Source organism: Pelobates fuscus, chromosome 8 (assembly GCF_036172605.1).
Source record: "Pelobates fuscus isolate aPelFus1 chromosome 8, aPelFus1.pri, whole genome shotgun sequence".
Classification (NCBI taxonomy): domain Eukaryota; kingdom Metazoa; phylum Chordata; class Amphibia; order Anura; family Pelobatidae; genus Pelobates; species Pelobates fuscus.
Window position 1 is genome coordinate 130,397,398 of NC_086324.1, and position 27,590 is coordinate 130,424,987.

At 41.7% G+C, this 27,590-nt stretch overlaps 1 protein-coding gene across 1 annotated transcript in view; it reads right to left on the bottom strand.

The window, feature by feature from the left end:
- MARF1 (meiosis regulator and mRNA stability factor 1) overlaps positions 1–25,381 on the bottom strand; it is a 44,145-nt gene extending 18,764 nt beyond the window's left edge. Inside the window, exons 1-14 of the mRNA XM_063430315.1 lie at positions 25,291–25,381; positions 22,140–22,339; positions 19,299–19,967; positions 18,215–18,383; positions 8,782–9,008; positions 7,086–7,203; positions 5,525–5,697; positions 4,574–5,002; positions 3,759–3,937; positions 3,192–3,353; positions 2,926–3,106; positions 1,651–1,829; positions 1,451–1,531; positions 737–973 (exon numbers count right to left, since the gene is read on the bottom strand). Of these exons, the coding sequence (XP_063286385.1) occupies positions 737–973; positions 1,451–1,531; positions 1,651–1,829; positions 2,926–3,106; positions 3,192–3,353; positions 3,759–3,937; positions 4,574–5,002; positions 5,525–5,697; positions 7,086–7,203; positions 8,782–9,008; positions 18,215–18,383; positions 19,299–19,967; positions 22,140–22,289 (2,954 nt within the window). The 5' untranslated portion in view covers positions 22,290–22,339; positions 25,291–25,381. The remainder of the gene's footprint in view (positions 1–736; positions 974–1,450; positions 1,532–1,650; positions 1,830–2,925; positions 3,107–3,191; positions 3,354–3,758; positions 3,938–4,573; positions 5,003–5,524; positions 5,698–7,085; positions 7,204–8,781; positions 9,009–18,214; positions 18,384–19,298; positions 19,968–22,139; positions 22,340–25,290) is intronic.
- Positions 25,382–27,590: the final 2,209 nt, after the last annotated feature.

The following is a 27,590-nucleotide window of genomic DNA, read 5'->3' on the forward strand; positions in this document are numbered from 1 at the left end:
TCCATGGTGATTGTATATGCCTTGATGTAGTTGGTGGTAAAGAGCAGATTCTTTTCCGGGGCAACCAATTGTAAGGAAGGCACACATGCCACCAAGATATAGAATCTTCATTCAGCATTTTCACAGGGTTAGAAATTCAAATAAACAATCCACCATAATTGTGATCCAAGAGGCTCATGGGTGGGTGTGTGTAACATAACAGATGCACTCTGCATGCCACCACACCAGCATCCATGGGAAGCTGCTTGCAGGGCTAGTTCCCATCCAGGCTGGCTGAGTGGCAAGGGATAGAGTCTTCCAACTCCCTGAAGCACATCTGTAGAGACCATCTGAGTTAGTCCAATGCAAGGGATATTAATGCCACAACATTGCCCCTGATACAGCCAGTGCATCTCTAAAGACAGTTTCCACACTTTCAATACAAGAACACCTAACTACATGTACTAGACTAGGCAGATCCTGGAGATGTGCTTTGCTATCCAATTGGGGAAGAGCTGGGCCTGCAGGTGTTTATTTTTAGAGCTACCCAATCTGTAGAAAAGAGGGACGGTCTGTAACTGCCTGGAAAACTATTTTCTGTTTAGACTAGCTTTAGTTTTGTAAACTGACCGAATCAAATCAACAGAACCACAAGCTTAACCAACACTATAAACAAAACTATGTTGTGTGTTGAAAGAGAAAGTTTTTTTTTGTCTACCAAAAAGGTAGGAGTCTGAAATATGAAACGGTTACGTACCTGAATTTTTTATTGTTACAGTGCTGTCTACAGACAGGCTCATGGTACTCCAGTTCCTCAAATACCACAGGACTGCAGTTTGTGGACGAGCCATCATGCGACTGTGAAGATCCCAGTGGGCTTTGCCTAGCTTGAATGCTGGGCAACAGACAAATCAATCGTCCATTTCCTTGGTCACGGATAGTAACAGTGTCTGTTAATCTGTACAAATCTGACACAATCAGCTTGTGTCCAAATCTAAAATAGAGTAATATATTTGATACTACTGTAGCTAGGAAAGATTATATACAAATTTTGGGGGGTAGAGGGGGAATTCATACTGATTTTATCTGACAAATTTTCAACTAAAGGTTATCAGGATAACCGTGCACTAATACATTATTGTAAGTTGAACACGAGAGAGGAGTGGGGGTAAAGAATTGAAGTATTCACAGTATAAAGAAAATATAGAGTAACAGATACAAACGAATTACAGGAAATATATAATTTTTTATTTCCTTTGTTTATCTTGTGGACTACATCCATGGGAAAAAAAAAAAAAAAAAAAAAAGTTAAGTTAAGTCCCATGGATGTAGTCCACAAGATAAACAAAGGAAATAAAAAATTATCTATAACCCAAGTTCCAAGCATGCCTGTAGGCATCTATACTAACAAAATGAGGGAGGTGGGGGGAAACATAAGAGCACATATACTGACAGAAAATCAAGTACATACTTCTTTTCATATATTTCTGTGAATTTAAACAAAGGGAGGCAACAGGCTGGAGCATCTTGAAGAATAGATATTGTTGCAAAACTGTGGGGGGAAAAAACAAACAAAAACAAAATAAATATATGCAAGAATTATCTAAAATAGATAGTGCTGACTGTTTGGACAGCAGCATAGGGTTCTATCAAGAATATAGTAGCACTTGCCTTAAAAGAGAAAGGGATTTGTTAGTAGCCCCTGTAGCCAAAGAAACTTGGATTCTCTTGCTTCCGATCTTGTATCTATGTAGGTTATTAACAGCACAGATTGCTTCCTGAAGAGTTTCCATCTGAATCGTGGCTTTCAGCTGATAGTCTGTATGAGGGCTCAGCTCCATATGCTTTATCTGAATTTAAAACAGTGATGCAGGTTAAACTAAAACAAAAAACAGTCCTAGACATGGATCAAAGTTCAGGTTTAAATTAAAAAAAATAATTTAAAGCAAAGGCACTAGTGTAGTGTTTAAATGTGCTTGAACATACATACAAAAAAAAAAACAAAAAAAACACACACCACTCAGTTTTCTGAAACTGGATTGTATTCCATAAGCGGTGCCTTAATGAGGCTTCCACACTTAAAGCTCAGACCAAGAAATAAAGTTGGTGGCCAGGGCAATCAAGTTTGGCGTTAAATCATTAAGTGTTCAATCTTTTAAGTTAAGGCAGCTCCCAGGACCCTCGTGCAACATAACATTATTGCAATAAAGTGAATATGCCAAGAGGGTCCTTTTAAAAATGCATTTGCTGGCAAGTTCTGAGGAGCAACATAAAAGATAAAAAGCTCACACTAATCTTGTGGATTACCACTCTAAGTGCAACTGCCACTTCCAATATCTTTTGCATAATTATGTGTCACTTAATTTTATCCACTGAGCAGAATGAGAGTACAAAAGGATCTCTATTGGCCAAACTGAAAACACATTGAGTTGAATGGACCAGACATTTTTGAACGTTCTTGGTTTGTGATTAGCCAAATTAGCAAGTGATGGGGGAGGGTGCCTGACTTCAGTAGTTGAATAGGTAGAAGTAGTCAGAGTACTTAAAGGGACACTCAAGACAAACAGACTACTTTATGAAGTGCTTCACTTGTGAAGAGTGTCCATGCCAATTCTACTTAAATCTAAAGGCTATGTAAAATGAGCGGACAGTCAAGGGGTGTAACAAGGTTAATTTTTTTAAACAAATGGTCTTGTAACTTACTAGTCTGCAATGTAAGAGACAATATAATTCCATGCATGTATGAGTTTGAGTATTAAAAAGTGATTTTTATATTTGGGCAGTGCATAGTCCCTTTAAAACAGCAGTGCTCTATAACCATTCAGAAAACGATGCAGATGCTGGAAATGTTATTCTTTCACTTTGGAAGATGCAGGGTAAGAGACACTAAGAGCAGCACCAGAGTAATTGTTGGATAAGGAAATACAACACGTCACATATACTTGCCTTTCCATGCCTGGAAAATATATCACGCAATGTTTGTAGGAGCTCTTTCCTTGACATCCTATAGTCCAGATTACCAATCTGAATATCAGCACCATTTGCAAATGGATCAGATAGATCTGCAGCATCAGTTGAATTAGCAGCAAAAGGCGAAGAACGGTTTGAGAGGCTCGGAGACAAGCTCCTACAGATACAAAGAAAGTGCAAATGAATGTAGGTTGTGACAAGGAATTCAAATCTCTATTGCGAACAACCAGAAGAGAGTTTACCTTGAAGACCAACACTTTTTAGATTCCCTCAGAGGACTCTGTTGTCTCGGCCCTGAGAGTTTACTGAAAGCAGATGGGTTACTGACATGAAATTGTGCCTCCTCTTCGTTTTTCCTCTCCATGGGAGAGTCTGAGCGGCTTTGAATGCAGACATCTTCTCGTCTATTAAAATAAAAAAAAAAGCTTATGTAAATAGCTAAAATTAGGTAAATTACTTAAATACATACCATGCGTTTTTATTGCGACAGGAAAGGAAATAAATCCACCACACACCTGTTTTTTGCAACAAGTAATTCCCCACCAAAAATAAAAATGGGAAAGCAATGCCTGATGAACAGTCTGTTCTTTGACAACTAGACAATGGTAACTCCAAGCGTTTTTTTTTGTTTTTTAAACCAAGCTAGGACGTGAGGATGTTTAACATGTCAGTCAGGTGGATTTATGCAACACTTTAAATTGCAGCAAATATATAATATGTCTGAGTGGAGGGGGATCTGAGAAGCCATGGTTGGAAAGGTAGGAGTCAGCTATAAACATAACATTTTATATATAGGATTATAGACCTACTTTTTAGTGCTTTTAAGGACAGCTTCTTCTTTGCCAGTGACTTTATTGGTCATCAACACCTGGTTTGAGTTACTTTGGGTTACTGTAAGTTCAAGTCTGTCTCCATTTTTCTTCTTGTCTTTATCCTGCAGGCTCACATTAGTTCGGTTGCTTGATTTTGATTGGATTTGGCACAGCTCCTTAAAGAAAAGGAGGAAAAAAATCCAGCTGTTATGCACAGCAAAAATAAGTGTTATTCCCCTCCCCCAGTCAAATTGCCTTTCAGATCGTGTGGTGACATGCTATAGAATGATAAGGTGGAAAATGTAATCTAGACTGACCAACCCAAACTGAAAATAGATCTACTTTGAGATGCAATTTTCTCTCCTGTTACCCAAGACCGCTCAATGTGTATTGGAGGAATAATTGTACAGTTTAAGGGAACTGTCACATTTTTAGCACTGCATAAAACCTTGAAAAGCTCTTTAGTAAGGGATACAATCCAGTTTAGACAAGGCAAACATTGCAAATAAAGAGAACATTTCTTCTTCCATTCTTTCTATGCTTTCTTTGTGCCGACTGCCAGGCGCAAACATCTGCGCTTCAGACGATTGAGAGAACTAAATAAATGGTGGGTGTCTACATTGAATTTATTTTTGACATCTCAAATACATATTCTAAATATACAAACCATAACATTGAAAAGAAAACTTAAGTAGTAGTTCTTCTAACATTAATATGTTGGATAAAATGGATTTACATCAGACTCAAAAATCAAGGATAAGAATGTTGCAAATGCCAGATTTATGTAGGTAATGAATCCCCACCGGCTTTACCTGCAGACTTTTTACATTTGAGTGCTTAGTGCCAGAGCCTTGCGATCCCTTGTTGGAAGCAGCCTTGGCATTTAAGGACTGGTCGTGCGGATCTTTAAAAGTGAGGCACAGTTTGGTATTCTTGCTCGCCTTCTTGGGAGACTTTGTTTTATCACCACATATGCCATTAGAAGTCTTTGTTTCAGTCACTTCCTTATTTTTAGGCATGAAGGACACAGTGATTTGGTTGCCAAACACATCCTCGTTCTCCATGCGCTTCTGTGCCCTTTCCGCACTCTCCTGGTTAAGGAAACGGAGGATGGCACTGCTGCCAGAGATGCTCATTACTTTCCCTCCACAGTTATCAGACAAGCGCCGTAGACGGTTGCTGATACTCTTTGTGTCTCGGTTTGTTGGCAAGTTGTACACATATAACAGAGTATGGCACTGCTGTAATTGTAAAAACAAACAGTCATATGAAGCAGTTACACAGCTGCTCAACAGTTTGAGAGATTAAAGACCCCTCCATGATGGGCACACTTAAATGCAATAATTAACACAAGGAGCAAGTTAATAAGCAGAAAATTGGATTATGCCTGCACAAATTACATAAGAATCAGAGCAAAATAACTTAAAGATAAGACACGGAATAGTTTGGCTTTTAATTTGCTTCATATATTGAGAAGAAAAAAAACTGCAGAAACATTTAAGGCTTTAAATATCTAAGCAAATGAACATTCAATTTAGTATTCTAAAATCAAGGTTATATTGTAGATGTGTATGTAACATCTCTGTAAGTAGAGATGTTTTGAGAATAAAATTTACTAATTACAGTGCATTAAAATCATGTCTGTTTATGTTGAAACAGTGTCTGATTTTTAATAAGGTTGTAAGTGAAAAAAAATTAAAGTTTATAAATATTGCACTTAACAGTATTTGTAGGATGAATCACAGTGACTAGTGGCGTCTTACTTGTGTTTTAAGAGGTAATCTGGGAGGCAGGTCTGAAATAAATTCCTCAAAGCTGATCAGTTCATTTGCATGATGAAGCAAAGCCTCAGAGGCCTGGTTCTTGTGAACCAGTAAGATATTGAAGCCATGTCGATGTCTCAAATCACTGAGTTCCAAAGCAAAGTTGACATCAGCTAAGGAGAGGAGGAAAAATAAAAAAATAAGTGAGCTAGATTTTTATTTTAACAGCAGACATGGATAATATATTTGAGATTGTATTAAAATACCTCTGTGCTCAATGCTGTAACTTGACTGTTTAAGTAAAATCTTAAAAGGGACATCATCATATCAGGAGGATAGCCTAAGAGCCTAAGTTACAAATTGCCTGTAACAGCAAAACAGTTTAATGTTTATTCTTCTAGCACAGGGGTTCCCAACACAAACACCTTAGACAACTGGGTAATCCATAAATCCTGGACTGATAGGGAGTACTTGAGGACTGGGTTGGGAACTGTTCTAGCAGAGCATGCTAGTGGGATAACCTCAAACTATAGATTGCGCACCTTTGTTGTGACAGCAACATAGCTATTTGGAAGGAGATTCTCCTGCTCTGTCACTACTTGAAATAGTAGCTCTGTCAATGGCATAGAGCTCTGTGCAGAAGATTGAGTGGGAAGGTCATGTTCCTGGAATTTTTAGGTTTTACTCAATTCTGTAAACACATTTATAGATGACACGGTCTCCTCTTACATTTATAGAATGATGTGAGCCCTTTGACTGAAGCACATAATTAGGAAGTTTGCTTTCTTTGTGGATTAAGTGTTAGAGTGCCCTTTAACAAGGACAGAAGCTTCAAGATTTAATGCACCTGACCAAGATCTCCTCCCCAACCATGTGTTCATTGTACTTTAGTTTAATACTCTTCAAGATAGACACCCCAATGGCAATAAAAATGCCACACAAACACTATCTGGTCGAGTGCTGGCCCGACTGCTTTGTGAGTATTCCACTGTGACAGAGCTCCCTGTACCCCGGCTGGGTACCTCCACCAAGTTAGCTTCCTAGGACCCTGGAACACATCTGCCCAAGTTGCCAAAGCTTGAATGTGGTCATTTTTGAGCTTTTGCACCGAACCAGGCAGCAGCTCTCCTTCCAGGCAGGTTCCGCCCCCTTCGCGGAAGGAGAGCAGGCAATACATTTAATAGTATACACACACACTAAATAATTACACACCCTGCACCTATAATAGGTACAGGGTGACTAAAACATAAGAAAAGTAAAGCAACCTACAGACCTACATGTCTGAAGGTACAGGTGATGGGGACTACCGTCACATCCACTATTGTAACATTGACCTCCAGCCTAGCCCCGTTTCAAATTTCCCTGGAGGAGAGGGTGCGCTTACATCACAAAATCACACCACCCAAAATAAAGTTTCCAGCAAGGCTTTAGAAGCAGCCATGATAAGGATGCATTTCTTCAGGTTCATAAAAGCAAGTATTATCATAAATTTTGGTGTGTAAAGGAAATCATATTTGCAAAAAAAAAAACACGACTACAGGCAATGGCAGATTATACTCACTGGAAACCAGAACCACAGTAGCAGGAGAAGTGTGTGTATCGGCAAACCTTCTCAAACTCTGCCGGAGTTTGTCATCTGCAGCATTCTTTGCTGTGGCATTGATGTGGGCAACAGTAACCTATCAAGGTAAGAGAGGACATACACGGAAATGAATTCTGCACAAACACACGGGAAGCAGAAATATGCAAGAGGGAATAATGCACAACTCGTTTAAGAATCCATGTTGTTATTTAGCTTTTTTGCAGTTTCATGGAATTTTTTTTTTTTTTTTTTTTAATAGACCAATATCAAGGGACAGTTATTTTAGATGGATTTTTTTTATCAATGAATGAACGCCCTCCCCTCCCCCCTGCCCCCACCCAAAAAAAAAACAAAAAACCCACACATTTGGAGCTTTACACAGTTCCACCATATATGGGATGATATACCCAAGCAACCATAACCCCTTCAATGATTCAGGCCAGATACCAACATTACAAAATCTTTTAATGGTTTTGTATATGGTTGAAACACTAATTCCATTAAGAGTTCGTATTTCTAGATGTGTGGCTAGAGCTGTATAAACAAACAAGTGATTTTAATTTCTAAATGGCAGTGAATTGAACAGTGAGTGCATGATCCCTACACTAACACTGCTTCATTAAGCTAAAGTTGTTTTGGTGGCTATAGTGTCCCTTTACGATGAAGTGTTTTTTGGCACTTGGACTGGCCCTTAAAGAAGTTATTTACTAGTATGGGAGCAGTGGTGGATCCTGGGGGGCACTTCTGATGATCTAATTATGGTGCATATTAAAAAGGTGTCTCTTAAACTAGGAGGTTCAGACTTTTAAAAAAATAACTTGCAACTATTTCAGCCTCCGGTTTGGGGGATACTTATACTGTCCCCTTTGGGGTCACCTACTGCCCCTCTACATGGTGGAGCATAGTGCCATTTATCAATTCATTCAATTTTTTCATTGCTGGGGTATTGGCACATGGAGGGAACATGTGCCAGCTGACATATGTAGGAATGAGTTTTTTGTTTCTTTTATTTTCCTAGCTAATTTGTACACATAACAGGGAGCAACCGGCACACGCACCCTCCCTGCTGCCCCAGATTCATTGGATCTCTGGATGTTCCCTTGGCTCCTAGGAATTGCATCTAACTTAGAAACCTTTTTCCCTTTTAAAGAATTTCAGTTACTAGATGGCAATTCTTCACTTACTGTTGAGTGACATCTAGAGGCTCATACTTTTAGGCGAGTCTGTATATATTTAGGATTTTCACTCATTTAGTATTCCATTTAGGATATGCCAATTTGTTTTAATTATTTTTTTTATTTGAGTGTTACTATTATCAGCATTACTATTTGTGTGCACCATTGTTATAGTACTCCTATAGGAGGGAACTATTAGGTTGAGCAATAAAAATTATTTTAATTGGTGTCTCACCACTATATTTATACAATATTTTACCAAGAAAGATACATTGATATTTCTCTTGTTTTCAGGTATGTCCTGGGTAAGAGTTTATGTATTTGATGTTATGAATACACAAACATATTTCACAATACATGACCTACTCCCTTCTGTTTACTGCATTTAAGTTATTCCAGTAGTTCTATACTACAGATGGGAGGAGGAAAATAAATTATACACAAAATAAGTGTTTTAAAAACACCCCAAGTGCTCATGTACTTTACGATTAGACACTTACCTGACAATTGTTAAGCTCTTCAATGACTTCTTTGTTTTCTTTACTGATGTCACAGACACAGATAAACTCTGCCTCCCTGTGACCTTTGAAAAAACGCTCACGAATTCGCTTCACCACAGTCACAGCTGAGCGTCCGGTGGGAACAGAGCAGTTTTCAATGTCCCAAAATACACCAATAGGAGGCAAGTTTTCTTGCAACTGCCCAGCAGCTTGCAAATCAGGGGATCCTGAAAGGGAGGAAAAAAAAAAAAAACACAATACACCACCCTTAAAACACGACTTAAGTGTTTGCATACAGTAACTCATGATCACTGCACGTGGTGGTGTGCTAAGCTGTAATGGCATTTAAAATGCATTAATCCAAAACCAGAGTAATTTTGGCATCAAGCATCATAATGACAGTGGAGCACAACAAATTGAGGTGGAATGAACATACAGGGCATCAGTAAGCAAGTTGTAATGACTATACAATTTAAACACACTATGTGGATTAACCCCTTCAGGACGGAGTCAATAGTGCACGTTCTGATCAAAACAAAAACTGGAATTTGCGCTGTCTGTTCAACCGTAATTCACCGCTGTCACATTAAGTGCACCCACACATACACATCAATTTGTTCAGGAGAAACAGGGCTTTAACTTCTCATGAACTATTCATATATCGAACATAATTATGAAAAAAAAAAAAAAAAAAAAATTAAGGTTTTTTAAATTTGTATTTCCGTCTGACATTTTAGCTGTGAATGTCATACTGTTATACGCCAACAAAATGCACATATTTGTAATCAGCGATGTCTCACAAGTACAACAGTACCACCCATTAACAGGTTTTATGGTGTTTTGGAAAGTTACAGGGTCAAATATAGAACATTCCATTTTCAAATTGAAATTTTCCAGATTAGTAATGTTACCTTTGAGACGGTGTGGTAGCCCAGGAATGAGAATTACCCCCATAATGGCATACCATTTGAAAAAGTAGACAACCCAAGGTATTGAAAGTGGGGTATGTTTAGTCTTTTTCAAGATCACAGCACATACACACAAGTGGCAATATATACATGTAACAATAAAACAGCTTACCAATGATGTGAGAAGAGATCATGTGAACCCATCACCTGCAAGCCGCAACTAACCAGGAAGTGCTGGAAGCCGCGGTAACGTCATCACGTTAGTTGCGGCTTGCAGGTGATGGGTTCACATGATCTCTTCTCAAATCATTGGTAAGCTGTTTTATTGTTACATGTATATATTTATTGTTACATGTATATATTGCCACTTGTGTGTATCTTGAAAAAGACCTTTAGGGGTCAAAACGTCGATTTTGTTCACAAAAGTATTGTAGATTTTTTTCACTTGTATAAACCAGTTTCCACTTTATTGAAGACCTGTGAGTGCACCCCTGACTAGGTTTCTATATTTTGAACGCGGGTAGCACCGAGGCAAGATCTCTTTGTCACAGTAAGGAGAGTGCCTGCCTGCCCATCTATCTTTATACACACACAGTTGTTTGTATTTTATATATAGAGATATATATCTATCGAGAGTCATTCTAAGTGTATTTTGTTATTCACACATATAATAAAATACAGTTAGAATGAAATTACATATGAATATATAATTTATATTATGTTGCAATATTTTATCTATTGTAATATATATTACGTAATTCTAAGACTAATATATGTACTTCTATTAATATTAAAATACACTTTGTATGACGTTACACACACACACACACACACGTGTGTAGAAAGGCCATTAGGCCTGAATTTGTGGGAGGAGTAAGTCCCCTACTTACCTCTGCCGTTCAGCTGATTGTCTATCCCCATAGCAACCAGCACTTCAGGTCCAAGCTTCCCGCCAGAACAGCTTCAGTCTCCTGCAGCAAGAGGTCCAGAGAAATCCTCCATCCGTTCTGAGGCCCTGCCACTGTTTTTCCTCCCGGTCGCGGTACCTGGCTTCCGGTCACGAGACCGGCACGCTCACGTAAGCTAAGTGAGGGAAATAGCGTTCGGCTATTTCCCTCCGTTCGGGCCTAAAAACTTAGGGGTAGGCTGCTTTTTTCTGCTTTAAACTTATCCATGCTCGTTTCACATATTCAGCGTTCGCGCCAAAATGGACTAACGCCCGTTATATTTACGCATTTGTACGGCAAAAACTGACGAACCATGTATAGGTATAACGCTATTAGTTATATTTCTGAGTTACTGTTCGGTCATACGCACGAATCACGTACTTACCCGTATGCGCATATAATCCTATTCATCCCTCCCTACTTCCTAATTCACTACTGTTCTATTCGTACGGTTTAAACGAACGCACGGTACAAATCCTAGTACGTTAACTCTTAATCCCATTATAAATAATTCATGAATTTCATTCATTCACACAAATTACAATGTAAGCGCATATTCCCTGTTCGGTCAGTTAACTGCTGATACCTACCTGCCAGTAATAATTATTTAATCAGGTCTAACTACCATTCTTTTTCTAAAAACTGTGTTTGCCGGTTTGTTATATCTAAAACATTAAAATCTCAGCAATTGTTTAAATAGTATCCGGTCCTTTTCCCTACACCTAATTAACTAGTAAACTACGTTTTAATAGTCATTTTATCAATTCTAATAGATTTCTCATGTCACTAAAGTAAAGAGCAGGTTTTTTCCAAGTTCTACACCAACCCTACATACAGATATTAATTATTAAACACGATCTAGGGCAATTCCGTTAAATCCACATCTGTACTACATCTTCTCCTTAAAATCACGCAGTCATTTATCCTTGCCTCTGTCACATGTCTTTGGCTTCACAGATTGCATCGGTTTCTTGCATTCCTGCTCTCCTTCTCCTCCCCCCCCCCCCCCCCGTGCAGCGGGTGGGGGCCCTAAAATTATCAATGGGGGGGACCTATTGTCCCCCCCGGCCCCCACCCCTGAGCGGTGGCCCTAAATACAAAGAGGGGGGGTCGGGGGGGGGGGGGGGGGGGGGGAGACCCTAGTTAACCCTCCCCCCCCCCCCAAAAAATATCTCCCTACCTACCCCCCTCACCCTAAAAATATTGAGGGGGGACCATTAACTAAAAACCTGTAAAAAAAGAAAAAATGAGAAACAACTTACACCATTCGATGTTTTCTTTCTAAAATCTTCTTTCAGCCCCAAAAAAGGGCAAATAAAAAGCCATAATAACCGACGCAATTAAAAAAAAAAAAAAAAAAAAAAAAAAAAAAAAAAATCCATGTTCACCCATGGAGGGCTCCGTGCAGACTGAGCTCCGCCGGGCGGGGCAAGGCTTTATAAGCAATTAGGCTAAGAACACTCTGGTGGGTTTAAGCCAATCAGAGTGCTCTTTGTCATTTTACAAGCGTGGGAAAGTTCTTTGGAATTTTCCCACGCTTGTAAAATGACACAGAGCACTGTGATTGGAAAAAAACATCCAACCTACGTGACCCGGTACTCAGGCATACCACCCGGTACTTAGGTCCTTACTCATGTACGGCAATCACTACCCCAAGGCCTCAATCAGCCTTTCCTTAACGCAAACTCGTCCCAATCCTATACTAAACCTTTCAGATCCCTCAATTCAGGATCTCATGTTGCGCTCCTAACGGCCAACCCTCACTACAAACGCCACCACGATACGCATAAATACATCAACATCTGTCTTAATCCTTAGGCTTCTTCAAGGACAGCAGCAGACCAGACTTGCCACATTAAAAATACTAGAAGGTTCCAGTTATCATTTACAACCTTTCAAGGTTAGTATCCACACATTACACCAGAATTTCCCAGTCAACCTTAAGTATACAATTGAACTGGCTACAGGGTCTAGGCTACCGCCTTAGCTCACCCTATTAGGAAATCCAGTCCCGCGAGGCCATCTCCCACCTCAACACAGAGGTACGGCCCCACGCCCAAATCATAGTTATACGCCTCGCCCTACTACAGGGCCACACATTTTGAATTCTCTTTACAGTCACCGAGAGGCCAACACCCCGCCACCACGTCTGTGGCCCCAATTTCATAAGCCAAATCATAGGTAGAGCCTCTCACCGCCACTTGGCATTAGCAGGGTCTCACCTATCAAAAATTCCACAGATAAGTTTTTCGCTTTGGCACTAGCATTACAGTCCAGTTCTTCCAATACCATCCCTCATATCCCCCCCATGTTCCTTACTCCCCTTCTAATATCTCATTCACAAAATCATTTCTTTTTAGAATGTCCCAAGAACCAATCCCCATCGAAGAACTGCCAGAAGAGATCCCGTTTACACCCACCAGACCGGAGTCTCCAGGCGAATCTCTCACCCCCTCAACTCCCACGTCCTTGAGAGCATGGACTATTCCTAAAATTACGGCCAAGCTTAGGCTCAGGGGAATCCCCTTTCCAGTCACAGCTAGAAAGGCAGAACTTTACAGGCTGCTTACCTACCAAGCCCCTGAGCCTAAGCCAAGCACTAGCTCTCAAGGACAGCCTCCAAGTGCTGGCACGGCCACCCAGGATACCCTAGCAGCAATCTTAGCCTGCTATTAATGGTCTGCAGGTTGGCCATCTAAGGTGGAGAATGCCATCGCCTCCCCAGGTAATACCCTTGGCCTCCCAGTCTCCACCCCAGCTGCCCCTGCTGTACCAGCATGCCCCCCCATACTCCCCTCTTCAACACCAGTCACAGCTATAGCACCTTCCGAGTCACCACCTCACTCCGTCCCAGACCATCAGGAAATAAATCTTAGACGGAAGGACGTGCGTCTGGTTTGTCGGCTTATAGCTTCACAGGACATACAATTACAGGGACATTTCCTAGGCTTAATAAAAAACTTTCAATCCCCCAGTTTGTGAAAGCTTTCGGGATATACCGTGACGTCATCTGCACGGTGTATCCCCACAGAAGAGAGGAGTTAGACCTCTACCTTCACAAGGTGGTGGATCTAGGCATCAAGTACGGGGACTCTTCTTTCTACGACTATCATAAGTCAGTATCAGCGAAGGCGGCGACCCATCTGAAACAGTTCAACGTCAGAATTAACTGGTGTAAGATGGATACAGAACTATTCTGTCACCACTTCGCTGGTCTCAGGCCCCAGTCTTGTGCCATATGTAATTCCACATGGTGGACTTATGTCCCTCTGAAGCAGATCCCACCACCTCCACTCCCACCCCTCATCCCACTTTCACCCCCTCACAACAAACCAGCGGGTGGTCTACGTGACAAGCTGGGTAGGCCCATCTCCTTTTTAGGCAAGGCGCAGGTGTGCAATAATTTCAACGCAGGCTCCTGCAGTTTCAGCGCCTGTAGATTATTGCACATCTGCTCCATTTGCTTCAGGGCACATACCAAGACAGTGTGTCCGGCCAGGTTGTCCCCTAACAAATGACTAACCGACATTAATGTCGACAACCTGTTTTTTTACCTAAGGGCACTTGGCGGAATATCTGACCACAGGGTTCACACAGGGGTTTCTCATGGGTATAGTAGCCTCCCCTCAGGCACACTAGAATGTCCTAATCTCCTGTCAGCATGTCTAGACCCAGTCTCCACAGACACTCCTTTCCTCTGAAATTACCAACGGTTTCATGATCGGGCCTTTCACCTCACCATTTTCCTTCTGGCGCACTAACCTCATTAGTGTTGCAGTTCACAAATATTCAACAAAAAAAAAAGTCTAATTATCGATTTATCGGCACCGCACTCCTCTTTTGTTGCCAGCATAAACGCACTCATTCCAGCAGACGAATTCTCACTCCAGAACGTAACTATTGACGACGCCATACAGTCCATCTCTTCTGGTAATCGCCCCTGGCTCAGCAAAATAGACATCACAAACGCGTTTAAGTTACTACCCATGCACCCCTCACTCTGGCACGGTGTTAAATGGCGAGGAAAGTACTACTTCTCCACACAACTCACTTTCAGTTCTCGAAGCAGCCCCAAACTTTTCGATATTTTCGCTGAGACACTATGCTGGCTGCTTCTGAATGTCCTCAGGTGTCACTCCGTTATTCACTACCTAGACGACTTCCTACTGATAGAGCCAGGGGCACAAACACCCACCGCTATCAGCAGCACTACAGCACTTTTTTCCCCCACACTTGGAGTACCTTTGTCCCCATCTAAAACAGTCGGCCCCACAACTAAATTAACCTTTTTGGGGATAGAGCTAGATTCTGTTACCCTCAGAGCTAGCCTTCCCCATGACAAACTGACCCGCTTGAGAGGAGAGAGACATGTTCCTGCGGAATGATGTTTGCACCAGAAAGGAACTTCAGTCCCTTCTGGGATCCCTGAACTTCGCCATGTGCATCATCCCGCAGGGAAGGTCTTTTATATCCAGGCTTCTTTGCCTGCTCCACGGAGTGCCGGACTCCTGCCCAGTTTCTTTGGACCTCCACGCCAAGGCTGACTTAGCTATGTGGGGGATGTTTTTGGCCGAATGGAACGGTATCTCCATGTTTATCCCCCTCTCTCCACCCATCATTTACACAGATACTGCAGGCAACACTGGTTTCGCAGCCATTTTGGGAACCACTGGTTTAGGGGTAACTGGCCCACTGAGACGGATGCCTTGCAAGGATTCAGGGAGACCTCAGCCCTATTTGAAATCTATCCCATTGTGGCGGCCGCACACACCTGGGGTCATCTCTGGTCCGGCAAGGCAGTAAAAGGCTACTCTGACAACTCGGCGGCTTGCGAAATCATTAACAATGGGTGCTCAATCATCCCTGACCATCATGCGGCTGATTCGCAAGCTGACCTGGCTAGCAGCAACCGTTTCACTTAGTTTGTTTTCACATCCCGGGTGTCCACAACACGGCCGCTGACGCTCTCAATTCCAGGTATTCTCTCAGGCACTCCCTACAGCTCACCACGATTTCACGAACTAATCCTGGACTGAGCACACTAATGCATCATGCTAGGACTCTCACAGCTATCTCTTATAATAGGGCACTTACCATATTTAACAAATTCACTGCAGAATTTGGTTTACAAGGCGACCTTTCTATACAAACCATGGTGGCTTTTGCCTCTTTCTTCCACTTCCATATTAAACTCACAACACCATTAAACTTTACCTCACCGGGGTTCAGCACCATAGCCTCACAAATTTCCCTAACAACACCCCTTGTCATCATATCCCATTAAAAAGGTATATTAAAGGTTTCAGCTCCGCTCACTATCACAAGACTACCTATAGATGGGCCTATCTCCTTAACGAATCCCCGTTTGATCCCGACAAACCTGGTGATCAAAGCTGCTATCTTGCTTTCTACGGTTTTCTCAGACCTAGAGAGTTCACCCTTGTTTGTCAAGGAGATATCACGCACAGCCTAAAAACATTGCATCTCACAAAGGTGGAGGATCACTATCTACTTTCAATCATTCACTACACCCCACTGTAATTCCTCTCTTCCCTACTGATAATGCCTGGTGTCCGGTCAAGGCGCTACACCACCTATGGTCAACCCATCACACGCACTTACCAGACTCTCCGCTCTTATCACTACAAGGGCACCCGCTTACCACTGCTAAATTCACGTTACACGTCAGAACACTTATCTAAACTGGGTTTCAATCCGGCTCCATTCTCCGGGCACTCCTTTCGCATAGGAGCCGCCTCTTCAGCCTCCAGCACTAATACACCGGTCCACATCATCAAGAGACTGGGTCGTTGGAAATCCTCCATATACCATACATATATTCCACGACCGGAAAAAGAGCTTCGTCAAGCTTTCAAGAACTTGGTTATGTAAAAAGGCAATAAAGTGTGTATTTTCTCAAACTTCTCTTTTGCCCTCTTTTATTTACAAGCCCACTCGTACGTTGGTTTCGGCACACCACAACCAACTTTGCCCTTACAGATACTATCCATTACGTATTAAATTCCGAAGAGAGACACACACACACTATTTTAATTTTACACGTCTAATGATTTTCTTATTCTTCCCACCAGCAGGAGGACTGACATTTCAGACAGTCCCCCTGCTGGCAGATCCACAGCCAACTATAGGGGGCCATGTGATCGCTCTTTGAGAGCGATCACATGGCCCCCGCGGGTTTCTTTTGCCGTGGGAGGGCTGTCCTCTCGAAGCAGAGCACCGGGAAGGTGAATATACCGGGCGCTCCAGGGGCTTCAGCCGTTACGGCGTTCTATGCCGCCGCAGCGGTTTTAAAGCCCTTTCAGTTTGGCTACTTCGGCCTTAAATTTGAAACTCAGAATTCACGTTAATGAATAACCCTGCAAGTGTTTTCTCCTCAAGGGAATCAAGTCCCAAAATTAAGTGCCAATCCCACTGGGGAACAGGAAGACACTAGGTTCAAAGGATTTTGAAGTCCAAGAAGGTATAGTAAGGTGCGTTTACAATTCAGTCTTTTAAGTGTATAAGTTAGTGGTCCTTGGATATGGATGCATTAACTATGGTCATTACTGCAGCCATCCATTTGGAAATGAGAACACCGTTATCTAGGCTGTTGTCCAATTATTCCAAAGTCATGCTCTTCTCAGTATTTGGGTATTGTGCATTTTTTGTTTTGAGGAACGCACAAATTGCATATACCTACAAAGAATCTCATCTGGCACTTGCTCACCAAGCCTCCATGTCACCAAACACTGACAGTACTTTCAATGCTCATTGAAAGATTGCTACATATTAAAATAAAACGGGCACTTTTTTTTTTTAATTTGACGACGCATGACCAGAAAGGGGCTCCATGTGTTATAAAAGCTCAGTTTCATCAATAAAGTATCCCCCACCCGACAGCCAAGCTCAACTTGTGTGTCACAGAATGCAGACCTGCCAACTGTACACACGCATGACCATGGCTGGGCTATCCAGGAAGAGAGAAATTGCTTCAAGTTCGCCCTGTGCCATAACTAGTACAATAGTGGTCAAAGACAGCTCCTCCCCCTGCACTTGCTCATTCCATGCATATCCAACCACTTGAAGTCTGACTGTAGTAATCCAATATGTTACTTGTTAAAAGGTTTTGTTTTTCTCCTAATGTCAATAAATGTATTGAGAGAAAAAAAAAAAAAAAAAACACAACAAAACACACACGCCTATCTATATCTCTAGTCTTAAAATTTATAGTCCTATGCCAAGCTACCGGGAGATCCTCCCTTTCTAAAGTCTAGAGCATTGCTAAGCAAGAGGACACATTGAATTCAAAATGAGTGTTGTGATGCAGGATTAAAGTGAAATAAGAGAAGATAAAACATATGGGGTGGGGAGAGGGGGAGTAACACCAATTAAGAATGCATGCATTTAAATTCAAGAATGTCAATTTAGTCATGTTGCAGTCCAAACTAAAGAATCTTCCTCAGCAGGCCTGCATTTCCTGAAGAGAGTTCAGGAGGAACCAAAACTTCTCATATTGATAATGATTTGAAAATAAAAATATGAAATACGAGAAAGTTCCAAAGTTCTTGCTAAACTTACCATATTTTAGTGAGGCTTTGCGGAAATTACTTGCCAGTATGAAGGCAGTCTCTTTCACAGTTCCTTGCGTGCCACAGCCATTGCATAAGGGGACAGGAACAGGCTGAGTGCTTGGAGGAGGAATATTGGGCCACACTTTTTTAACATCCATCACTGTATTACTTGAAGGCTGCAATGGAACAAAACAGGACTAAAATATACACAACCCACCAGCTCAGGTTTTCTGCCCTTGTCACACTAGTCTTATGTTCTTACCCTCCTCCCCTTCTTATACACAAAGTCTTACTCACCCTTCCCCTCTTTGCTTCAATAAAATTTAACCTCACATTGTTCTTTAAGATCAGTTTTCTTGCCATTTAACATTTGGGGAGAAATGTGATTCTCTGAATTAACAATTGCCACAACATTTTTTTGTATTTCTTTTAAAGGGAAATGGGGGCCAAATTAACCACTCATCTTTAATACATTTTAATGTATATTTTATCCTCAATGCACCAGTCTGTGAACCTGACACTCACAAGGAAGAAACTCTAAATCCCTTCTGAGAGGTCCATGTTATTGGACCGATTCGCCATCTGAGGGCATGTGCATGTTCTATCAAGGGAGGACTTCTCCCAGTTTTTGAATGGTGGAAGGGAGCACCCACTGGATAGTCTTTACACCTGTTCCCAGCTCACTGTGCATGTTGACAACAAACGTGAGATATGGAACAGAGCTGGGGGTGCTACTAGCCCCCCCAGCACACAATAGCCAAGTATGCAATTTTTCAGGCTGAATCACTGCATGTACAGACTACTACCACCATGACAACGTCAAAAAGCAATAATTGTCATGGTGGCTGGAGAATTAAATAATGTGTATTGTGTCCCTTTAAAAAAACACCACTGCCAAGTATTGGTGAATGAACTTGTGCAATATCCCACCCAAAAATAAATGGTCAATAGCAGAATGGTTCAGGACACAAAAAAGCTAGTCATCAAATTGTAGTGGTTACAATATGGCGGATGAGCCAACAACAAGAAGTCAGATAATGTACAAAGATAATTTCATTGTATGCAATTAAAATCAGAGGCATAAGACAAACCTTTTCCAAGCAGGCATCACAGAAGTGAGAGCCCTTAAAATAGACAGAGGGTGCCGTGCTTAGTTGCAAGGAGCTTGTGCAGTAGTGGGATAGCAGATCAGACTGTGTGATATGTTCTTGTAAGTGCCGGGAAGTCCCACCAGTGAACTCTGTGCAAGGAAAGTAACCAGAATTGCCAAGAACAGGGACCTGGAACTTGTGGAGGTCACCATGACAAGTGTTAAAATGAGCATTGGTGCAGCAAGTGACTGGTTGTGGAGAATGGATTTGACAAGGGGATAAACGATTTTCCACACACAGTTTGGAAAAGCCTGTAGTGAGGCTACTACAGGAGCTGGTAGCAGGGTTTTTCTTAAAAGGGCTTTCAGTAGGGAAATTTAGCCCTGGGGCTATCTGACACGTAACTGTGCCAGCAACGTTTTTGTCCAATATGGTGTTTGAAAGAATAAAGCCGCCACCACCACCACACAGGTAATCAGGTGTGCAAGAGGGGCCAATGGAACAAAGAGCACAGCAGCTTACTTTGGGACCTGACTGTAAAGGGGCTTGTAGGTTTTTGGAAAGTGGTACTGATGGGAATATATTTGTGCAAGGTTGAATTTTAGGAGGGGGAGGTAGAGGGACATCCTTCAGCTCCACTGTAGGCTTCTTTCTCTCCATGAAGTCTTTCTAAAAAGTAAAGAGACAACCTTAATATGAAAAGTGGATCTTTAATGCCGGCAATGCATAACAAGAAAGTGTTAACATTTTAAAGAGGGGGGGGGAGGGGAGGGAGAGTCTGTCGCCTCAAATTTCCTTCTGCTCTTCCAGAATCTGTTCCTCATTTAAACATTAGACAAAGTGGAGACTACATCGTAGAATTATTTTTTTTGATATGCTTGACAAATCTTGATAGACGGTGGAGCTTGCTTCATGTCTTAAGCTCTACCCTGTCAAGATTGTCAAGCGTAGAAATACTTAAGACAAAGTCCTCTCTACACTGTGCTATGTCATAAAGAGAAAAATCGATTAGAAATGAAAAGAACAGATTCTGAAATGGAGAAAGGCAAGTTTAAGTGGAAAGCCATTTTAAATATAGTCTCACTTACATTGAACTGTTGAATTTTAAATTTATGATCCAAAACAATGAAATGCATAATGGGGAGGAATCATAGGCAGAACAAAGCATCATTAAAAAAAAAATTGGTACTATAGGTATCAAGACAACTTTAGCTTAATATAGCCGTTTTTGGTGTATAGATCATGCCCCATACAATCTCACTGATCAATTATCTACCATTTAGTAGTTAAATCACTTTATGTTTATACAGCCCTAGCACCCCTGACTGAGCCTGCTTTTTTTTTTTTAAGTTTTATTTTCAATTAGATATGTCAGCAGTGTGTTTACTTTAGAAGTTTTTACATCATACTCTGTTATCAGGACTTTAATCACACACAGGAGGCTGCTGAAGGCTTCAACAGGCTATTAACAGAGCAGGAGATACGAAATGCTAACTAAAAACAAACGAGTCTAAAACATTAGATTTCTATTTACATGAAATGCATAGGAAGGCTAGTTCTATTATAATACGTTTCATACTAAACTCCTGACAGGAGAAAATAAATAAGCACACTTAACTGACCTGCATTTGCCACACCACTAAGTCAAAATACACTCGTACTGTACAAGCTATAAAATGGTCAATAATCATTTTTGGAGGAGATTACAGTAGAAGCTAGAGACCGGAGTTGGAGTAGAAGCAATGTCGGAAACAGCCCAGAAGAGGGAAACTGAGATGCCCTACACGTCTGATCAAAGTGGCGTAAATACATCCATCCAACGTCTCCGCAACATGTAGCTCTTTCCAGGGAACGCTTCAGATCTCACATCTGCACACAAGACCAGAGGAAAAAAAAAAAGTGGGCGAATCCCAGTGGAGCTTGGCGGTACCAGTTAAAGCTTCTTCCCGGGCTTGCACATCAGGCCTCCAGGGCTGGCGTTGGGTGACTGGCATGGACTGCTCCAGGGACTAACCTATTTTGACAGAGTGTATATGCCTTCCAGTTACTTTTTTTTCTGTTATAGAGTACCTACAGTGGGCCTCTAATCGTAATCTCAACTTCAATGTTATATGCCATTTGTTTGGCAAGTCTGTACAGATAACGTTAATTTAATCTCTGTGGTTCTATACATTGATAATCTCTTGTCTTCCACCAAGTTACACACGCAGACACGACTAATGCTCAACTATTATGATCACCAAAATGTGCTGCCATACTTTACACTGTTTATGCAGTTGTGGCAATGCAGTCATCGTACTATCTGCACAACAAAAATAAAGAATGAAAAACTAAAATAAAAATAGTCACTGTTTGTGAAAAGTATATTTAATTTACAGAAACTTTTTTTGTGATGAATATTTTTCAGAGAAAATGTCAGTATCTGGCTGAGCCGCTATGCTGGTTCAGATTTTAAGGTTACCTGAACAATTGCTGCTCAACGTAGTCAGATTCAAAAAGCACATACTCAACAGCGGCAATTAATCAAATAGAATCAAAGTGACAGATACAAAAAAAAAAGCAAACAGACTCGCCAATAAGAAAAAAAAATATTGAAATCGCTTGCTTAAAAGTTACATTTGATAATTCTTTTTTTTAAGTCAGTACAGCACACCGTTTAATCAGAGGTTGGCTTATAGCCACTGCCCATCCCTCATGGCATCAAGCACCCTATTCATACTTGCCAAGATTAAGAGTTATGGACTGTAACAGTGCTCCCATACATACCCCCTCCATTCATATCACCACACATACTTTGTCAACTCTAACATTGAAACAAAAATAAAATATTTGAAATGTTACCGGTTTCCCTCCTGTAGTGGGTAATGCCTGACCAACAGTAGAGAAGCAATTTGACAGTTTCCACAACCACGGCTCAACATCCTTCTCTTGCCGCTGGAACAATCCGACCGGTTTGCTACACGTACTTGCAGATTCATTCCCTTCCATCATTAAACCACATGCAGCACTTCATAGGGCCTCCTTCCGATCATCATTCCTTCCTTACAATTGGGAAAAGAAAAAAAAAAAAAAAGATATAAATACATTTGGAATATTTAATTTCATTGTATGTCAACCCTTTAAGGCCCGAATAGTGGTAATTTGTGGAACCTTCCTATTCCTTCACACACAAAAAAAAAAAAGATTGCTTGGTTGTCCAAACCCCCAATATGTAATCATATGACAGATGCTACCAAATATCATCTGATATGAAGCAACTCCAAATGAAACAAAAAGGGTCAATAGCATGCATACATATACACAGGGTTTGTCCGGAATTTACCTGTGGAGTCTTATACATTGACTAATCAAATGCATATTTGCAGAAAAGCTAGGAGGCTCGGTACCTGGCAGACATCCATACAAGAGGACAAAATTATTCCAAAATTGTTTGTCCCATTACTTGGGAACAGGACCAGTGTATTCCTCACATCATAACCACTGCAGTAGGCTGTAGTGGTTATGATGCTTGGAGTAGCCTTATGAAGGCCAGATTAAACACTTTACCTTATTGGAAAGTGCTTGGGGCTTAGAGCACATAGTTCATTCATGTCCAAGACTGGCCTGTAGTTGCAGCAATTTGTAAAAAAAAAAAAAAAAAAAACCTTCTGCTAAATACAGCCCAACAGGGTCAATCAGCAAGGAGAGGAAAAAAAAAAAAATTAAAAAAATAAAAATAAAAAGGGAACTTCCAGGTCAATATCAATGTTGTCCTAGTTTGCACACATGCATTCCACATATACAAATAGGAAGAGTATGTAATTCTTAGACGGAAAGCAGAGTTTGACTGTGCATGTGTGGTCCATGGCTCTAAACCGTAAAACAGGCTGTGTATAAGCAAACAGTCCTAGTATGGCTGTTATTAATTTACAGAGCACTTCAAACCAGCGCATTTTATGATATTAATGCCTCTTTGGAACTAAGTTAGTTAAGCCATGAACCCTTACTATACAGAGAATTATAGGAAAGATCAGAACCCAAAGACAAAAATGTCTCCTAATCGGACTCTCATCCTGGTGTGGGAGGGGTTTTTCTGCAGCTGCAAGCAGACCCACTAAGCAACTTCCATGAAGTATCTTTATCAACCCCCGCCCCGGCGTTTCAGAACGTGGAGACACTGAACGTCAGTGCTACACCCAGAAAGAACTCTACTGGCCATATGAGGAGTGGTCACTACAGGTGTTCGTAGGCTGTAATGTACCCACTGCCTTTTCTCTTTTTCAGCAAAAAGTCTGAAGGGACACGATATAGACACCAGAACAACTACAATAAGCTGTAGTTTGGGTGACTATAGTGTACCTATAAGTAGGGCCATAGAATGTATACACACAATTTGTTAATGCAGCAGCATGACTGACTGATTAAAGTGATTCTATAGTGCCAGGAAAACAAAGGCGTTTTCCTGGCACTATAGAATCCTACAGTGCCCCCACTCCCACGGTGCTGAAGGTGTTAAAACCTGAATCCAGTGCCGATGTCACTCAGCGCTGAGTCAGGCTCCTCCCATTCTGACCTAATAAACATGCGCCCAGCTCACACTAGGATTTTCCCAGGAAATCTTTATTTCGAGGTTTTACCATGTGGGGGGGAAAAAAAATCTGACGCTAGAAGTCCTCATGCAGAGCGTGAGGACATCTAGCGTCAGATACTGGACCAAAAAGTTAGACAGCCACTAGAGGTGGAGTTAACCCTCACAGGTAATAATTGCAGTTTCTCAGAAACTGCAATAAATCACAACTGTAGTGTTAATGGACATGGGACATTGCACCCAGACCACTTCAATGAGCTGAAGTGGTTTGGTTGCCTACAGTGTCCCTTTAAACAAAAGAGCAATACAGTTTGTGAAGGTAAATAAATCTTAAAATTATACAAGACACCAAAACAACTTTAGCTTAATGAAGCAGTCTTTGTGTACAGATAATGTCCCTGCAGTCTCACAGCCAAATTATCTGCCATTAAGGAGTTAAATCACTTTGCTTATATAGATCTAGCCATACCTCCCTACATGTGACATGCTCAGCCTTCTTAAACACTTCCTCTAAAGAGAGACTGAATGTTTAATCCTTTATTGTAAATTCTGTTTTATTTAGAACTTCATATCGGTTCTGTTAATGGCATTCTACACCCCGCAGGAGCCTCCTGTGTGATTAAAGATCAATTTGAAGAGCAGGAGATAAAGTTAACTTCTGATTAAACATGAAACCATTTTTTCCATGCAGGCTGTGTGTGAGAGTCCCAGCCAGGGGAGGCGTGGCTAGGGCTGCATGGACAGAAACAAAAGTGATTTAACTTCTAAATGGCAGAGAATTTGAAAGCCTGAACTAAATATTTAGTCGCCCACAGAGAGTGGAAATTTTGAGCCCTGTATTTTGATTTTTGCTTAAGTGCAAATGGTTCTAGAAAGGAGAACTATGATATCATTACAGGTAATTTACAGACACCTTGCTGATTCAGTGGTTATTGAATGCTGCAGGCATTGAAAACCATAAGCTATTTGACTGGCCATCACAGAAATAATACAAAGAGTTGCAGGGACAAATGTTGAAAGGTCTAAATTAAAAACAACAACAACAACATGAGCAAAAGAGGACTAGGACTGCACAATAGGGTATACATATAAAGGGTACTTGGAGGGGAAGGTTCTAGAAGTGGAATAAACAGCATGGAAACCAATGGAATGCCCCTGCCCTCTCACCCACTTTAAAAAAAAAAAAAAAATTGCCCCCAAATTACTATGTCCTTATACATGGCCCCTTCCCCCCTCTCACAGGACCATAATGTTATTACTATGGATCAGTAAAAGCAGCTCACAGATATAAACACAGACACACCCTGTGCCCCTACCTGCACACACAATGATAGAACACAATATAAACACACTGCTGGGGCCCTGCTCGGCCCAGGTGAGCCAGCCCTCTCTCTCTCCCCCCCCTAAGAGAGCCACCCTCCTCACCTGGCCCAATTTATCCGGCTCCCTCACTCACATCTTCCTCCTTTGTGTTCACTTTCCAGCAGCCCGCACACTTCCGGCTTGTCTGACGCGATCACTCCTTTCTTCTTTTTACGTCGCACGCCCCCCTCTTTCCTCCACCTTCCACACGTGACGTCACGCACTCTGCAGCGAGGTGGGCGATGTAAACAAGGAGGCGTGGCCATGCTGGCAATGCGCAGCCATCTTTAGTGATGGCGATCCGTACTTGTATCCATAGACATACTGAGGGCAGTGGTTTTAATCATATGACGCAATGCACAACACCCACCTTTGAACGCCCACCAATAACAGGCCGGGGGCAGACGGTTAATATTATGTCACTGTAGGCTCCCAGACCACTTCATCTCATTGAAGGGGTCTGGATCATGCATGAAAAACTACTTACTGTGCCCTCAGAGTCCCCAGTGACAGCTACTAGTAAATCTGTCCAGCAGCCCATGGCTGATAGTGATTGTGTGTGAGCTTGTCTGTACTGAGCTTGTCTGTAGTGAGCTTGTCTGTAGTGAGCGTGTCTGTAGTGAGCTTGTCTGTAGTGAGCGTGTCAGTGAGCTTGTCTGTAGTGAGCGTGTGTCATAGAAACATAGAATGTGACGGCAGATAAGAACCATTCGGCCCATCTAATCTGCCCAATTTTCTAAATACTTTCATTAGTCCCTGGCCTTATCTTATAGTTATGATAGCCTTATGCCTATCCCACGCATGCTTAAAGGGAAACTCCAGCGCCAGGAAAACAATCCGTTTTCCTGGCACTGGAGGTACCCTCTCCCTCCCACCCCCCCAATCCCCGGTTACTGAAGGGGTGAAAACCCCTTCAGTCACTTACCTGAGGCAGCGGCGATGTCCCTCATCGCTGCTTCCTCCTCCGCGCCGCTCCAACTTCTGATTCTGTCGGCCGGGGGGCGAGACTGATCCCGCCCACCGGCCGAGGAGACCTAATGCGCATGCGCGTCAATGCTGCGCATGCGCATTAGGTCTCCCCATAGGAAAGCAGCGTGAGGACGTCCAGCGACACTCTAGCAAGAAAAATCCTTGCTAGAAATCAGGAAGTGCTCTCTAGTGGCTGTCTAGTTGACAGCCACTAGAGGTAGAGTTAACCCTGAAATTTAATTATTGTAGTTTATAAAAAACTGCAATAATTACAGTTGCAGGGTTAGGAGTAGTGAGAGTTGGCACCCAGATCATTCCAATGGGCAGAAGTGGTCTGGGTGCTTGGAGTGTCCCTTTAAACTCCTTTACTGTGTTAACCTCTACCACTTCAGCTGGAAGGCTATTCCATGCATCCACTACCCTCTCAGTAAAGTAATACTTCCTGATATTATGTTTAAAACTTTGTCCCTCTAATTTAAGACTATGTCCTCTTGTTGTGGTAGTTTTTCTTCTTTTAAATATAGTCTCCTCCTATAGAGTGAGCTTATGAGTGTCAGTGAGCTTGTCTGTAGTGAGCTTGTGAGAATCAGTGAGCTTTTTGTAGTAAGCTTGTCTGTAGTTGTGTGTGTCAATGAGCTTGTCTGTAGTGAGCTTTTGTGTATGTGTCAGTGAGCTTGTGTTTGTCAGAGAGCTGTGTGTCTGAACTTGTCTGTAGTAAGCTTGTCTGTAGTAAGCTTTTGTTTATGTGTCAGTGAGCTTGTATTGGTCAGAGAGCTTATGTGTGTCAGTGAGCTTGTCTGTAGTGAGCGTGTGTGTCAATCAGCTTGTAATGAGCTTATGAGTGTCAGGCATCTTCATTGTAGTGAGCTTGTCTGTAGTGAGCTTTTGTGTGACAATAAGATTGTCTGTAATGAACTATTGTGTATGTGTCAGTGAGCCTGTGTTGGTCAGAGAGCTTCTGTGTGCGTCAGTGAGCTTGTCTGAATTGAGCCTTTGTGTGTCAATGAGCTTATCTGTAGTGAGCTTTTGTATATGTGTCAATGAGCTTGTATTGATCAGAGAGCTTGTGTGAGTCAGTGAGCTTGTCGGTAGTGAGCTTGCGTTTGTTTCAGTGGGTTTCAGTAAATTCACCAAGGAATAGCACATTCAACATGGACCTGTCATGCCACTTTCACCTTAACATCTCAAGGCCAAGTAAGCAATTATTATAGAGATAAATTATGTTTTTTATGGCTTAGTACCGTTTTAAGAAGCTTATTACCGCCTGTCTGTCCAATGTTTTTACCGATTCCATAATAATGTGTGTCACATTATCATAACAATCAGGGTGCACATCCACATTTGACATTAGAAATGCACCAAGTGACATTCTCTTCTAGTAGGTATGAAACATG